This window comes from Osmia lignaria, chromosome 9 (genome assembly GCF_051020975.1).
Source record: "Osmia lignaria lignaria isolate PbOS001 chromosome 9, iyOsmLign1, whole genome shotgun sequence".
Lineage (NCBI taxonomy): Eukaryota > Metazoa > Arthropoda > Insecta > Hymenoptera > Megachilidae > Osmia > Osmia lignaria.
Genome location: NC_135040.1, coordinates 5,349,629 through 5,364,950, shown reverse-complemented (window position 1 = coordinate 5,364,950; position 15,322 = coordinate 5,349,629). Strand labels below are relative to the sequence as shown.

General features: G+C 38.3%; 8 protein-coding genes and 1 long non-coding RNA gene across 9 annotated transcripts; 4 read left to right on the top strand and 5 right to left on the bottom strand.

Moving 5' to 3' along the window:
- The first annotated feature begins 75 nt into the window (after window positions 1–75).
- LOC117600455 (histone H4) lies at window positions 76–453 on the top strand. Its single transcript, XM_034315910.2, has one exon. It carries the CDS (start codon window positions 88–90, stop codon window positions 397–399), a length of 312 nt encoding a protein of 103 aa, XP_034171801.1. The 5' UTR covers window positions 76–87; the 3' UTR covers window positions 400–453.
- Window positions 454–1,471: 1,018 nt separating this feature from the next.
- Window positions 1,472–2,812, bottom strand: LOC117600239 (histone H3). The gene has a single exon (XM_076689957.1). It carries the CDS (start codon window positions 2,784–2,786, stop codon window positions 2,376–2,378), a length of 411 nt encoding a protein of 136 aa, XP_076546072.1. The 5' UTR covers window positions 2,787–2,812; the 3' UTR covers window positions 1,472–2,375.
- Window positions 2,813–3,028: 216 nt separating this feature from the next.
- LOC117600738 (histone H4) lies at window positions 3,029–3,483 on the top strand. The gene has a single exon (XM_034316591.2). The coding sequence runs from the start codon at window positions 3,065–3,067 to the stop codon at window positions 3,374–3,376; it is 312 nt and encodes a 103-aa protein (XP_034172482.1). The 5' UTR covers window positions 3,029–3,064; the 3' UTR covers window positions 3,377–3,483.
- An 88-nt stretch (window positions 3,484–3,571) lies between these two features.
- Window positions 3,572–4,554, bottom strand: LOC143305640 (uncharacterized). The gene is made up of 3 exons (XR_013062684.1): window positions 4,236–4,554; window positions 3,960–4,083; window positions 3,572–3,797 (listed from the first exon to the last, which is right to left on the bottom strand). It is a non-coding gene; the product is annotated as an uncharacterized LOC143305640 (long non-coding RNA).
- A 1,300-nt stretch (window positions 4,555–5,854) lies between these two features.
- LOC117600119 (uncharacterized) lies at window positions 5,855–7,158 on the top strand. The gene has a single exon (XM_034315166.2). It carries the CDS (start codon window positions 5,898–5,900, stop codon window positions 6,594–6,596), a length of 699 nt encoding a protein of 232 aa, XP_034171057.2. The 5' UTR covers window positions 5,855–5,897; the 3' UTR covers window positions 6,597–7,158.
- Window positions 7,159–10,517: 3,359 nt separating this feature from the next.
- LOC117600679 (histone H4) lies at window positions 10,518–10,972 on the bottom strand. Its single transcript, XM_034316453.2, has one exon. It carries the CDS (start codon window positions 10,934–10,936, stop codon window positions 10,625–10,627), a length of 312 nt encoding a protein of 103 aa, XP_034172344.1. The 5' UTR covers window positions 10,937–10,972; the 3' UTR covers window positions 10,518–10,624.
- Window positions 10,973–11,184: 212 nt separating this feature from the next.
- Window positions 11,185–12,299, top strand: LOC117600182 (histone H3). Its single transcript, XM_034315283.2, has 2 exons — window positions 11,185–11,868; window positions 11,947–12,299. Exon 1 carries the CDS (start codon window positions 11,215–11,217, stop codon window positions 11,623–11,625), a length of 411 nt encoding a protein of 136 aa, XP_034171174.1. The 5' UTR covers window positions 11,185–11,214; the 3' UTR covers window positions 11,626–11,868; window positions 11,947–12,299.
- Window positions 12,300–12,674: 375 nt separating this feature from the next.
- Window positions 12,675–13,185, bottom strand: LOC117600627 (histone H4). Its single transcript, XM_034316330.2, has one exon. The coding sequence runs from the start codon at window positions 13,114–13,116 to the stop codon at window positions 12,805–12,807; it is 312 nt and encodes a 103-aa protein (XP_034172221.1). The 5' UTR covers window positions 13,117–13,185; the 3' UTR covers window positions 12,675–12,804.
- Window positions 13,186–13,567: 382 nt separating this feature from the next.
- On the bottom strand, window positions 13,568–15,197 carry LOC117600390 (histone H2A-like). Its single transcript, XM_076689941.1, has one exon. The coding sequence runs from the start codon at window positions 15,157–15,159 to the stop codon at window positions 14,785–14,787; it is 375 nt and encodes a 124-aa protein (XP_076546056.1). The 5' UTR covers window positions 15,160–15,197; the 3' UTR covers window positions 13,568–14,784.
- Window positions 15,198–15,322: the final 125 nt, after the last annotated feature.

Here is a 15,322-nt window from a genome sequence, read left to right as displayed (position 1 = left end):
TCTATAAAAGAGCCATGTTCCTGGTTCCTTAACGTAGTTCCAAACATTTTATCATTGAGTTGCAATCGTCTGTAAAAAAAATACATTATGACTGGTCGTGGAAAAGGAGGAAAAGGATTGGGAAAGGGAGGAGCGAAGCGTCATAGAAAAGTTCTTCGTGATAACATTCAAGGTATCACTAAGCCGGCCATTCGTCGTCTGGCTCGTCGTGGTGGAGTGAAACGTATTTCTGGTTTGATTTACGAAGAAACGCGAGGTGTTCTGAAAGTATTCTTGGAAAACGTTATCCGAGACGCTGTGACTTACACTGAGCATGCTAAAAGGAAAACCGTTACGGCTATGGACGTCGTCTATGCCTTGAAACGGCAAGGAAGAACCCTCTACGGTTTTGGTGGTTAAAGTGGCATTCTTCACTTTTGTTCAATAAAAAGGCCCTTTTCAGGGCCACCATATTTTTCTTGCGTATGAATTCTCAGTTCCATTGTCCATATTACAATCCTAACATTTTTATACCCCCATGTAAGTGATACTACCGTGCATTACCTTTTATGTAAGTTCATAAAAGAATTATATCCTATGCAGGAAATTTGAATTGCACAAGATTTTCTCTATTGGAAGTGAGTTTCAATAAATAATAAACACCATGAATTTTTTACTAACTTTGCGTTATTTCTTGGAAGGGAAGGCTGTCTTCACACTTTAAAAATCGAACTCAGAAAAAAAGACTCGAAAGACAGGACAGAAAAGTCGGTTGTCCAATTAAGAACAAAAGAGACCAGGACTGCATACAGTTTATTATCGAGGCCTTTAGGTATAAACAGCTACAGGCCTATGGGTCCGATGACGTCTATTATATTATTCTGACTAAAAGTAGTGTTTCTAATATTCAGGGTGTCTCAGCTAAAGGAGGCCACCTAAATATTTCCTTTATCTTTAATGGTACAAAAAATATGGTATAATTTAAATGGTATCGGAGAAGGAATACCGTAGCAGACAAATTCTTTTGTGCGATTATTTTTCATAGTTTTTTCAAGGTCATCGTTATTTTTCATCAGGGAAACTTCTATTTTTCTATATTCCATCTTGAGGCGGCTGAAAAAATACTTAATATGCTTAAGTTATGATCTGGAGTCTTATTATAACATTATATGTTGAGAATTATAACACTGAATTATAAACAGGAAGTTCAAATGTGATTTTAATATTACTCTACAAGTTTATCATATTTTTGGTACTCAAGATCACCCTTCAGGTCATAACTTAAGCATATTCAAATGTATGTTTTCAGCCGCCTCAAGATGGAATATAGAAAAATAGAAGTTTCCTGATAAAAAATAACGATAACCTTGAAAAAACTATGAAACATAATCGGACAACGAAATTTTATCCTCTACGGTATTCCTCCACCGATCCCATTTAAATTAAACCAGAGTTATTTTTTGTATCATTAAAAATAAAGGAAATATTTAGGTGGCCTCCTTTAGCTGTGATACCCTGTATAACACAATTCATTTTTGTGTACTAGCTGACGCATATATTATTAGTAATAATCCAACACCTTCCCAAAATATACGAATTCGTAACTAACAATAAGTTCATGTACAAGTTAATTTAACAGTTTTATTTTTTATACCTGAACAAAATCGGCGCTACAGGTTTAAGGAATTGTATGCCACAAAATCTATAATCGTTAAATTCTAATTAGTGTACTAGTGCAATAAATAAAAATGTAAAATTTGGGGATGCGTTGGTTATGCGTTAGTGTATATTGTTGTCATATGAATTCGGGATAACTTTTTATGTTTAATACTGAATATAATACGGAATAGATTTAATACTCTGAAGACGTTGCCGTTGGTGATTTAATTTATTATGATGAACACGGTATTTTACAGCGACCAGACAAATATCGGCATGTTCGGGATTTTGCTCCAAGGCAAACTGTACAGCTACGAACAAAGAACAGCACCAACGTAGCTGCGCAACATTCGTTTCAGACATTCTGCCGAATACTTAGGATCTACTTTGTATTAGAAAATCTCGGCTCCCTGCAGCTACGACAATTTTATCAAAAATTAGAAGTTAGTTACATATTATTTTTTCAATACTTTTTACTTAAGACGTGTAAATACCTTCGAACTAAATTCCAAATTGAGTGTATTATAGTATACATTCAGGATTTCACTTTCATGGTAAAAGTATCTTTTTGAACCTTTTATGATTCTTTTTCAAAGGTGGAAGTTATGGTTTCTAATGATATGAGTACAGTATATTTGAAGTTTTAATAAAATGATCACGAAAGTGTTCTTCGATTTAAAAAAAATGGGGCCCTGAAAAGGGCCGATTGTTGTGTAAAAGGTGGAGCGCCTTAAAACTTAAGCTCTTTCTCCACGAATACGACGAGCGAGTTGGATGTCCTTTGGCATGATTGTAACTCGTTTGGCATGAATAGCACACAAGTTGGTATCCTCGAAAAGTCCAACAAGGTAAGCTTCGCTGGCTTCTTGCAAAGCCATCACAGCAGAACTTTGGAAACGAAGATCGGTTTTGAAGTCTTGAGCTATTTCACGTACGAGACGTTGGAAAGGTAATTTACGGATTAAGAGTTCCGTACTTTTTTGGTATCTTCGAATTTCTCTGAGTGCTACAGTTCCAGGCCTATAACGATGAGGTTTCTTCACTCCTCCCGTTGCAGGCGCACTTTTACGAGCAGCTTTGGTAGCTAACTGTTTCCGGGGAGCCTTCCCACCGGTAGATTTACGAGCGGTCTGCTTAGTACGAGCCATGTCGCTGAGAATAAAATGTGCTTCGTTTATAATCCGAAACTACAGTAAGGCAACGATGATTTTGCTTCTCTTATATGTTTGTAGAGCCGAGTTCCACCTCTCCTCTGATTGGTTAAAGAACGCGAGGTGGGGAGAGCTCTGCAGCGCTTAACGATAGGGGCAAGCGTGATGGAGGGGGAAGGACAGCTGGTACAGCTATATAGTAGTTCGACTTTGGACAAATATCACATTATTCTTTTGAATCTGTTGACTTTACGAAGCAGCGTACATTAGTCGAAATGAGCGGTCGTGGAAAGGGAGGTAAAGGATTGGGAAAAGGAGGAGCAAAGCGACACAGGAAGGTTCTTCGTGATAATATTCAGGGTATCACGAAGCCAGCTATCCGTCGACTTGCCCGCCGTGGCGGTGTAAAACGTATTTCTGGTTTGATCTACGAAGAAACACGTGGTGTTCTCAAAGTTTTCCTTGAGAACGTTATTCGTGACGCCGTCACTTACACCGAGCATGCAAAAAGAAAGACTGTTACTGCCATGGATGTGGTTTATGCTTTGAAACGTCAGGGTAGAACCCTTTATGGTTTTGGTGGTTAAATTGCTATCACTGCCATTAAGTTCTTACTTAAAAAACGGCCCTTTTTAGGGCCACCAAAAAATTTAAACATGGAACTTCTATCATTTCAACTTATCCGTTAATTATTATCAAATACACATTATTTTTATACTATTGTTGAGTTGCAATAACACTTTACTCGACACAAAAGGAATGCCAATAGAAGTAACAATGTATATTATAATAATATTAACATCTGGTAACAATATTTTTGTTTCGTAGCTACAGCAACTGCACTTAATTTGCCACCACTTAATTTCCTGTTACCTACGTCTTGTGCTTCCATGTATTGCATACGGTGTGTCCAGGTTGAAGTGTGACAGACCCGTTATACCGTAACTATTAATGATCCAAAAGTTGTTGACATCAAAATTGCACGATATAATGGGAACTGTGTTTTCGCTGAAATACAAATTTTTTTACATTATTAGTTTAAGAGATATGATGGTCAAGTTCTGCTTTTTAAATGGGAATATATACATATATATATTTTTTCAGATCATAAGATAGTGCTTTTCAAGATGAATTTATTGAGCTTTAATGTATACACCCGATTTTAATTACCTTTCAGGATATTACGTTTATCAATTTACCGATTTTCAGCGGATACGTCTCGGTTCGAATAGCATTGAGACTGCTATTGTTGCGTTGAGACCTCCAAACCATTGGACACTTAGAATAATGAATACTATAATTACGTAAAAACCATCAGTGCATATAGAGTTAACCAAATTATTAATAATTCTTAGGCGAACATTTAAAAAATGTTAGTACATTACAGTTTAGAAATTGAAAGCAAAATTTATTTTAGGATGAAAAAAATTAATATATGACACTTACTCGTTAATTTCGTGCTGTATATGTATAATTTCCTGTTAGAAACGCTGTCAGTCCACATGCATTATTCACAGCCATGGGTGCACTCCTTTTCCTTGTCCAGATAGCCAAATGTATAGCTGATTCGTATAATCAAATGAATAGACAAATAATGTTTAGCTATAGTACACAACCTATGAATGAAATGAAGAAATAAATGTCGAATGAATGAGTATCTGTGTCATATGTATGTAAACAAATGAGTTGTGAAGAACATGGAATGTTATTGATGCTCCATATTCTTTGCTTCGTAGTTAGAAAGACTCGTCTATAGAAACTTGAGAGCAAGAAATTATCAAAACAGGAACTGTAATTATTTTAGCATGTAAATAAAGAAAATAGTGAAAATTAACTTATGTTAATTTTCACAAGACAAATCCTCAAGTATTTCTCCAAAGTGAAATAAAATATTCCGCTTTGAACCTTTTAAATCCTAACCGACATGTTCTCTTGTTGCTGGTCAAAATTAAGGTCTATATCATGATTAATATTGTATTCCATTTATAATTATTCGTACAACGATACACTCATTCGTCTTCATCACTGTATAATACTACAATACCGAAACAACATCGTCAAGTCATCAATAACCTTCTACAGTCCAATTAAGTATGTGCTCGAAATCATTGACTTAATTTTTCTCTATAAATATTTAGTTAACTAGTTAATTTTATACAATATTTATGGTACATCATCTGCATTCAAAGTTGAAGTACCTATTTGATAACATAAATGGTAGGTATAGCTCATGACGCACAAAGTACTTGTGGTGGTATTACATTTCACAATTAAATGTTATATTTTATCAGCAACAAGTAGGCTTCAGAACAGTATTAATTTTTAAATTAGATAAAATTGAAATTGCATTATGTATAACAGTGTACAAGCACTTTTATAAAACTGAAATATCATTTCAAAGCACCAAAGTATGGTGATCCAGAACTTCTCGAACAAAGTGTGCGATATTCTAAATTAATGCGAGATAAGTTGTTAAATAAATCCACTTCTATATTCTCGTCTACGTTGTCGACCATAATTGAGTATTATTAACCAGATTAATGGTATTATATAAATGACTATAATGTCGACCATTTGCGTCGTGTCTTCTTGATGATTGTATTTCTTTCCGCGTAAAACTCTTGGAATTTATGATGATATCTAAACTCCATTAACGACTTCTGTACATAAATTGATAGGTTTAATATTAAGACATCTATTCTCACGAGAGCAATCGTTCTGGATTGAATATTCTCTTTTTTTTACTTAATTTTCCAGATTGATGTAGTCCTGAATAAGAAGAACCGTGAGACTATATCACTTCAGTCGAATATAATAGCTGAAAATCGAGGTAAATTTGTCATTTAACGACACCGTTGAAAACTACTGACAATAACTGACACTTTACATATCTAATATGTGCTTTGAATCGAATAAATAGTTGCATAAATCATAAATCTTTCCGTGTTAGTCCAGGATTCTCAGTAATGTGATATTGGAAACAGAAGAGAGGTCTCTCTTCCCGGTCCGCGCCTTTCCTACTAGTACGCCAATTTCTGAGTTAGTCGCGCACTCTGTGAACGGATCGTAAAAGTTGTATTTACCCAGTTATTGTACATTTTGTGTAAGATGGAGGCGAGAAATAGTTCTGGAAACACTGCAACAGTGGAAAATTCGGTGGCAAAGCCGTCAGCTGCGAAAAAGTCTGTAAAATCTAAGACAAAATCGCAGCGTACTAAATCGTGGCATCCATCAACTGCGGATATGGTGAACGCTGCTATCAAAGCGTTAGAAGATCGCAAGGGATCGTCACTTCAAGCTATCAAGAAATACATAGCAACGACGTATAAAGTTGATGGTGAAAAAATGGCGCCATTTATTAAGAGGTACTTGAAAACAGCCGTAACTGCCGGTGCGGTGGTGCAAACCACGGGAAAAGGTGCCTCTGGCTCGTTCAAGCTGTCCACATCTTCGAAGGGTTCCGAATCTAAGAGCAAATCCAAACGTCTCGTGAAACGGGCTGTATCTGCTGCAGCTGAAAAGAAAGCTGCGGAGAAGCCAGCGAGTCCTAAGAAAGCAACTGCCCCGAAGAAAGCACCCGTTGTGAAGAAACCAGCCGCGGCAGCCAAGAAACAATCTTCTTCGAAGAAAGCAGCTAAAACTGCTGCTGCTAAGATAACAGAATCTGTGAAACAAAAGGCAGCACCACCACCGAAGAATTTGTCAAAAGCGAAGAAAGCCACAAAAGCGCCAGCAGCAAAGACGAAAACTCCAAAACCGAAAACAGCAAAATCGCCGAAAATCGCAAGAGCAGCGGCGAAAAAGTAATTCGTTGAAGAATTCATATCAATTGGCCCTTTTCAGGGCCACAAATCTTATTTTACAAAGAAACAATCTTTGTTTGCACTCTGCAAGATTTACCTGTTTATTCCAAATTCCTTTCTCCTTTAAAATAAGATTTTGATACAAAGGGTCTAGCCGTATAAGCCTAGTGAATTGGCCCCAGCAACAATTTCGGTTGATATTTATACCACATAATGCTTTTTGTCTAAACAACAATTGTAGGCAATTTCAACCCCCTACCCTCTCTGACAAGGGAGATATGAGGGTAAAACTCCAAAACTTTACTATTTTTTTTCTCGGAAACTATTTAAGATATTTAAACACATTAAAGTGCAAATAGTAGGTATTCATTAGCTATATTTCATTTTTTTTCAAGATTTTTATTCGATGATTAAGGGTTGAAAATTAATAAATAAATTTTTGAAAGTGATTTTTATAAACAATCCCTTGAGTGACACCCGCCGAAAAAATTAAGAATAATCCTTTACTATTTAACTATTATCTGTAAAAGTTTCAAGAGTGTCGGATTGGTACATCATAGTTAAAAAAAAATAAAACCAATGCAACGCCTTTTCATAAGGCAAAGCCAGGCTGAACGTTAGAGGCGCTCAACCGAACCGACCTATAGGGGAATACGTTGCGCCGCGTCGCGCCGACCCGGCACGTTTCTCATACCAGAAACAGCTCTCACAAGGATTACTTGGATGTAATCAGCCAGGTTGAGCATGAGACAGGGAGGTTTCAGCCTCACCGCTGGCACATTTCCTCACAGAGTGCGCGACTAATTTTTTATTTTTTTTTTTATTTAGTGGGGATGAGTCATGAAAATAGCAGCGGCTGGGAGGGAATGAGGCCTTCTGCTCGCTGGGTTTGTGTTGCGTGCCTAGAAGCGGGTAATGTACAAGACCTCCGGAAGTAGTTCAGGAAAAAGTTACAAAAAAACCTGAAGCCTGAAAGCAACTCGAGGTTGACCTGGGATGTAAATAGTAAGTTATTGTACCAGAAGTTCGATTAGGTGTCTTTGATGAATAATGGGAATCTGTATCTGATCCTGTAGGGGATAAGATCAAGTGAGATGGGATTTGTGCTTGAAATTAAGATGTTAGAATGAGTAGAAGTGTCGTACCTGGCATTGAGTGTGCGAATAACATCCACGACTTTTGATATTTTAGCTTCAGCGTGAAGGTTATTATAATCGCGGGGGCGTCCGTAGATGAATTTTAAGGCTTTGTTTTGGAGGATTTGTAGTTGGTGGAGGTTTGTTGGTGCGGCTGCACACCAGATTTGCGAGCCGTATAGAATGACTGGTCTGATGCACATGGTATAAATTTTTAAACGGAGATATTGGTGGAGTTTTGATGAACTGGCTAATAGTTTGGAGGCGGCGCCGATGGCGCTGCTGGCTTATTTGGCGCGGTCTTCGATGGCCTGTTTCCAGGTTAACCTGGAGTCAAGAACGATGCATAAGTATTTGACTGATGATTGCCATGGTATTGAAGAGTCATTTAGAGAAAGCAGTGGTGGTGGATGTAAGTTGCGTTTCCGGGTAAAGTAGATTGCTTGAGTCTTATTAGGGTTAATAAATAGCTTCCAATCAGCAAAGAAATTATGAATAGCAATTAAGGCTTCTTGTAGTTTGATCTGAAGCAGTTGGAGGCTCCATGATGAGGCTAGAATGGCGGTATCGTCAGCGAATAGCGAGAGGACTGTAGAAATAGGTTGCGGAATGTCTGATATGAATAGTATGAATGAGATGGGACCCAAGATGGAGCCTTGGGGGACACCGGCTTCAATGGTGGTAAGTTGTGATTTGGCGGTGCCAATTTTGACGAAGAATTTGCGGTCTTGGAGGAAGCTTCGAAGAATCTCAACTAGCCAAAGAGGGAATCCTCACAGAGTGCGCGACTAACTTTTTTTTTTTTTTTTTTTTTTTTGAAGGCGTGGAGCCTGTGATTATCTTGGTCCTTTATGGGAGAGTCTCCTGGATATTATTCCTTATACTCTCAGATGTAGATTATAGTTGTTGGATTGATCCTGGATGTGGGTTGTCCTACAGGTGGTTGCTCTTGCGGGGAAAATTTTCAAAAAACCCTGCGTCAGAAAAAAGGTAGAGCAGTTTGTTGCTCTAAGCAGCGTAATTATATTGGTAGAGGGGGGGGGTTTAGGTTAGGTTAAGGGGGGTGGTGCTTTCGCCATTGTTAGGGGGAATCGTATTTTGGGTGTGTAGGGGATTGTGGTTTCATTGTATGTAGAAGTTGCGGCGACTAAGGGATTACTGTGATCTTCTGTATTATAGTTATCAAGGAGTTTTTGGATGACAGTACTAATTAGCGGTATTTTGGCTCTTGTGTGAATTTTATTAGTAGGATGATCTGAGGGGAGGATATAGATGATTTTTAAGGCTTTATTTTGGAGTCGTTGTAGTGTTTTGATGTAGGAGAGGGCAGCCGGTGACCAAACCTGAGCGCCATAGAGAAGGACTGGTCTGATGCAGGTTTTGTATATGTGGAGTTTAAGGTCGGTTGGGAGTTTTGATGCATTTCCTATGAGGGGTCGTGATGCTCCGATTACGGCTAGTGCTTTCTGGTATCTGTTGAGGATAGCTGGTTGCCAGGTGAGTTTGGAGTCTAGAGTGACGCCTAGGTAAGTGAGTGTGGATTCCCATGGGATGTTAGTGCCGTTCAGGTTGAGGTTTGGTGTTCCATTTTTTAATTTTTTGGTTTTCCTGTGGAAGAGTGTGGCCTGAGACTTGGAGGCGTTTAAAGATAGTTTCCAGTCTTGGAAGTAATTATGTATCAGGTTGAGATGGTGTTGGATCTTGGATGTAAGTAGTTTGGGGCACCATGATGCGGCTAATATGGCTGTGTCGTCTGCAAATAGGGTTAGGGTTGTGCTGTTTGTTGTTGGGATGTCGTTTAGGTAGATGAGGAATAGTGGAGGTCCTAATACGGATCCTTGGGGGACTCCGGTGTTCGTGGATAAGAGTTCTGATTTATCTTGGTTAATTTGGACGAAAAACTTTCTGTTGTTAAGGTAGTTTTGAGTGAGTTTAATGAGATGAGGATGGAAGTTGAGTTTAATAAGCTTGTAAATTAGTCCGTCATGCCATACTGAGTCAAAGGCTTTTTGTATGTCCAGGGATAGCATAGCTGTTAGTCTAATCACAGAGTGCGCGACTAACTCAGAAATCGGGCTACTAGTAGGAAAGGCGCGGACCGGGAAGAGAGACCTCTCTTCTGTTTCCAATATCACATTACTGAGAATCCTGGACTAACACGGAAAGATTTATGATTTATGCAACTATTTATTCGATTCAAAGCACATATTAGATATGTAAAGTGTCAGTTATTGTCAGTAGTTTTCAACGGTGTCGTTGAATGACAAATTTATCTCGATTTTCAGCTATTATGTTCGACTGAAGTGACATAGTCTCACGGTTGTTCTTATTCAGGACTACATCAATCTGGAAAATTAAGTAAAAAAAAGAGAATATTCAATCCAAAACGATTGCTCTTGTGAGAATAGATGTCTTAATATTAAACCTATCAATTTATGTACAGAAATCGTTAATGGAGCTTAAAAAAATTTGTATTTCAGCGAAAACACAGTTCCCATTATATCGTGCAATTTTGATGTCAACAACTTTTGGATCATTAATAGTTACGGTATAACGGGTCTGTCACACTTCAACCTGGACATTCCGTATGCAATACATGGAAGCACAAGACGTAGGTAACAGGAAATTAAGTGGTGGAAAATTAAGTGCAGTTGCTGTAGCTACGAAAAAAAATATTGTTACCAGATGTTAATATTATTATAATATACACTGTTACTTCTATTGGCATTCTTTGTGTCGAGTAGTGTTATTGCAACTCAACAATAGAATAAAAATAATGTGTATTTGATAATAATTAACGGATAAGTTGAAATGATAGAAGTTCCATGTTTAAATTTTTTGGTGGCCCTAAAAAGGGCCGTTTTTTAAGTAAGAACTTAATGGCAGTGATAGCAATTTAACCACCAAAACCATAAAGGGTTCTACCCTGACGTTTCAAAGCATAAACCACATCCATGGCAGTAACAGTCTTTCTTTTTGCATGCTCGGTGTAAGTGACGGCGTCACGAATAACGTTCTCAAGGAAAACTTTGAGAACACCACGTGTTTCTTCGTAGATCAAACCAGAAATACGTTTTACACCGCCACGGCGGGCAAGTCGACGGATAGCTGGCTTCGTGATACCCTGAATATTATCACGAAGAACCTTCCTGTGTCGCTTTGCTCCTCCTTTTCCCAATCCTTTACCTCCCTTTCCACGACCGCTCATTTCGACTAATGTACGCTGCTTCGTAAAGTCAACAGATTCAAAAGAATAATGTGATATTTGTCCAAAGTCGAACTACTATATAGCTGTACCAGCTGTCCTTCCCCCTCCATCACGCTTGCCCCTATCGTTAAGCGCTGCAGAGCTCTCCCCACCTCGCGTTCTTTAACCAATCAGAGGAGAGGTGGAACTCGGCTCTACAAACATATAAGAGAAGCAAAATCATCGTTGCCTTACTGTAGTTTCGGATTATAAACGAAGCACATTTTATTCTCAGCGACATGGCTCGTACTAAGCAGACCGCTCGTAAATCTACCGGTGGGAAGGCTCCCCGGAAACAGTTAGCTACCAAAGCTGCTCGTAAAAGTGCGCCTGCAACGGGAGGAGTGAAGAAACCTCATCGTTATAGGCCTGGAACTGTAGCACTCAGAGAAATTCGAAGATACCAAAAAAGTACGGAACTCTTAATCCGTAAATTACCTTTCCAACGTCTCGTACGTGAAATAGCTCAAGACTTCAAAACCGATCTTCGTTTCCAAAGTTCTGCTGTGATGGCTTTGCAAGAAGCCAGCGAAGCTTACCTTGTTGGACTTTTCGAGGATACCAACTTGTGTGCTATTCATGCCAAACGAGTTACAATCATGCCAAAGGACATCCAACTCGCTCGTCGTATTCGTGGAGAAAGAGCTTAAGTTTTAAGGCGCTCCACCTTTTACACAACAATCGGCCCTTTTCAGGGCCCCATTTTTTTTAAATCGAAGAACACTTTCGTGATCATTTTATTAAAACTTCAAATATACTGTACTCATATCATTAGAAACCATAACTTCCACCTTTGAAAAAGAATCATAAAAGGTTCAAAAAGATACTTTTACCATGAAAGTGAAATCCTGAATGTATACTATAATACACTCAATTTGGAATTTAGTTCGAAGGTATTTACACGTCTTAAGTAAAAAGTATTGAAAAAATAATATGTAACTAACTTCTAATTTTTGATAAAATTGTCGTAGCTGCAGGGAGCCGAGATTTTCTAATACAAAGTAGATCCTAAGTATTCGGCAGAATGTCTGAAACGAATGTTGCGCAGCTACGTTGGTGCTGTTCTTTGTTCGTAGCTGTACAGTTTGCCTTGGAGCAAAATCCCGAACATCCCGATATTTGTCAAATGTATTTTTTCAGCCGCCTGAAGATCGAATATAGAAAAATAGAAGTGCCCCTGATCAAAAATAATGATGACCTTGAAAAAACTATGAAAAATAATCGGACAAAAAAATTTGTCTGCTACGGTATTCCTTCTCCGATACCGTTTAAATTATACTATAGATATTTTTTGTACCATTAAAAATAAAGGAAATATTTAGGTGGCCTCCTTTAGCTGAGACACCCTGAATATTAGAAACACTACTTTTAGTCAGAATAATATAATAGACGTCATCGGACCCATAGGCCTGTAACTGTTTATACCTAAAGGCCTCGATAATGTATGCAGTCCTAGTCTCTTTTGTTCTTAATTGGACAACCGACTTCTGTCGTGTCTTTCGAGTCTTTTTTTCGGAGTTCGATTTTTAAAGTGTGAAGACAGCCTTCCCTTTCAAGAAATAACGCAAAGTTACTACAAAATTCATGGTGTTTATTATTTATTGGAACTCACTTCCAATAGAGATCTTGTGCAATTCAAATTTCCTGCATAGGATATAATTCTTTTATGAACTTACATAAAAGGTAATGCACGGTAGTATCACTTACATGGGGGTATAAAAATGTTAGGATTGTAATATGGATCAATGGAACTGAGAATTCATACGCAAGAAAAATATGGTGGCCCTGAAAAGGGCCGTTTTTATTAAACAAAAGTGAAGAATGACACTTTAACCACCAAAACCGTAGAGGGTTCTTCCTTGCCGTTTCAAGGCATAGACGACGTCCATAGCCGTAACGGTTTTCCTTTTAGCATGCTCAGTGTAAGTCACAGCGTCTCGGATAACGTTTTCCAAGAATACTTTCAGAACACCTCGCGTTTCTTCGTAAATCAAACCAGAAATACGTTTCACTCCACCACGACGAGCCAGACGACGAATGGCCGGCTTAGTGATACCTTGAATGTTATCACGAAGAACTTTTCTATGACGCTTCGCTCCTCCCTTTCCCAATCCTTTTCCTCCTTTTCCACGACCAGTCATGATGTATTTTTCTTACAGACGATTACAACTCAATGATAAAATGTTTGGAACTACGGTAAGGAACCAAGAACATGGCTCTTTTATAGAGCGGCAACCCTGCTTTCCCCTCCGCCTTACTTCTACCCAATCAGAAGTTCGCTGCACATACGACAGTCGAGCTACGGGAGCAAAGGGAATGCGTAATTGGCTCGTCACGTTATGACTAAGAACTATAGGCACGTAACTAATTCGAACATCTGGGCTTTTTGCCTTGCTTGTACCAATAAAGCTTATATAGAAAGGGAGCTATTAATTTTCTTGGGTGAAAATTCTCGGTGAAAGCAAGTAAAGAAATCCAGATGTTCGGGCCATTACTTAATATATATAGACTATGGATTCCATAAAAATAGTTGAAATTGAAAAAAGAGAATGAGAACAACAGTCGTGGTCAAGATTGCCACCTTGACGGCATAATACGGCTGGTATTATTTTTATACTGTTGTAAATCTGTTAGAGAGAGGGGGTGGATGAGAGCGAACAGTAACCCGAGTAACGATGAATATTAAGTTAACATTGATATTATACACAGGGTGCCCCAAATTAATCGTCAAAACGTTGGAAACGTGCAGGAGACCAATAAGCTAAGAAAAAAAGTCGAATAACTTACCCGAATGAAGTATAATATTTTACAATTTATATTTATACTAATTTATATAATTACTGCACTTATAGAGAATATAATATACACTAAAATGTAAAATGGAAAACACACAACAATGACAATTTCTTCTTGATACTCTTTGCTTTTTTAAAAAGCTCTCCATTTTTGCTATAGCCACTTCAATAATAACAATTAACATTTGAATTCTCGTTCAGAGACTATCAAAGTAGGAACTTCCCAAACATTATTACTGTAGATTTTAGAAACCTGTTGCTGTCTGATGCACTTACAACTTCCAAATACAATGCATTAAAGCAAAGTTAAATACATACAGCAAAGCATACAAATGCTTTTTTCTCTCAGCCCAGAAATTTTGCTAATAAGAACAGAGCTCGAAGATCTCTTTGAAAAACCGCAATTCTCCGCCTGAAAGCCGAACACATATGTACATAGATCGTAACTCTGGTTGCGGGATAGTGGCTTGTTTACTGTCATGGGAATTAGTAGAGAGCATCATATACATGCAAGGCCCCATCCTCTTTGCCTGCCAGACGCTTTCGCCAACCACCGTGATGTGCGAGTGAGAGGGTCACCGCCACCGGGACTACCTTTGTCTTTCGCTGTTGGATTTACTCTCTCGTAACAGCGCAAGCGCGCAGACTATGGGGACCCGTTTCAAGTAAAACATCTGCTCCAAACAACTGGGCCAGATGTTTGGAATGTTGAACTTTCTGAATAGTGTAGCTTTACTTCTTAACTTTCATCTAATCTCAAATAGTTTGAGTACTTAGATATTTTATTACTAGAATTAAAAAGTTATTCTAAATAGTACCGTATTGTAGTAAAAATATATTAAAATTTGTTGCCACTTTCTTCATGACGTACGTACGTTAAAATAGTAAGATACTACTTAAGTTCATAGATTGTAAAATAAAAGAGAAAATGGATGAATAGTTAGAGATTCCTGCGTGTTAAAATATTTTGTGGCCCTGAAAAGGGCCATTTGTGTGCTGGAATCCTTTGTAGAGTTACGCCTTCTTGTCTGTTTTTTTTGGCAATAGGACTGCTTGAATGTTCGGTAATACACCACCCTGAGCGATAGTAACGCCAGACAGTAATTTATTCAGTTCTTCGTCATTACGTATGGCCAGTTGAAGATGACGAGGGATAATTCTGGTCTTCTTGTTGTCACGAGCAGCGTTACCAGCTAATTCCAATACTTCAGCTGCTAGATATTCCATAACTGCAGCCAAATATACTGGTGCTCCTGCACCAACACGTTCAGCATAATTTCCTTTCCTTAAAAGTCTATGAATGCGACCAACAGGAAATTGGAGTCCAGCTCGACTGGAACGAGACTTCGCCTTTCCCTTAGCTTTTCCACCTTTGCCACGACCAGACATTTTCTAGATAACTTTGAAAACACGTGAATTGAACTAGAAGAGAGTCAAAAGTAGTGTGTGATTTCAGAGCGAGAGCTCCGCTTATATAGCTGTCCGTTGAAGTTTGGACCGACCAATGAGGCGGTAGCTCGCACGTAATTGGTGCGTTCTCGGTTGCCTTTCA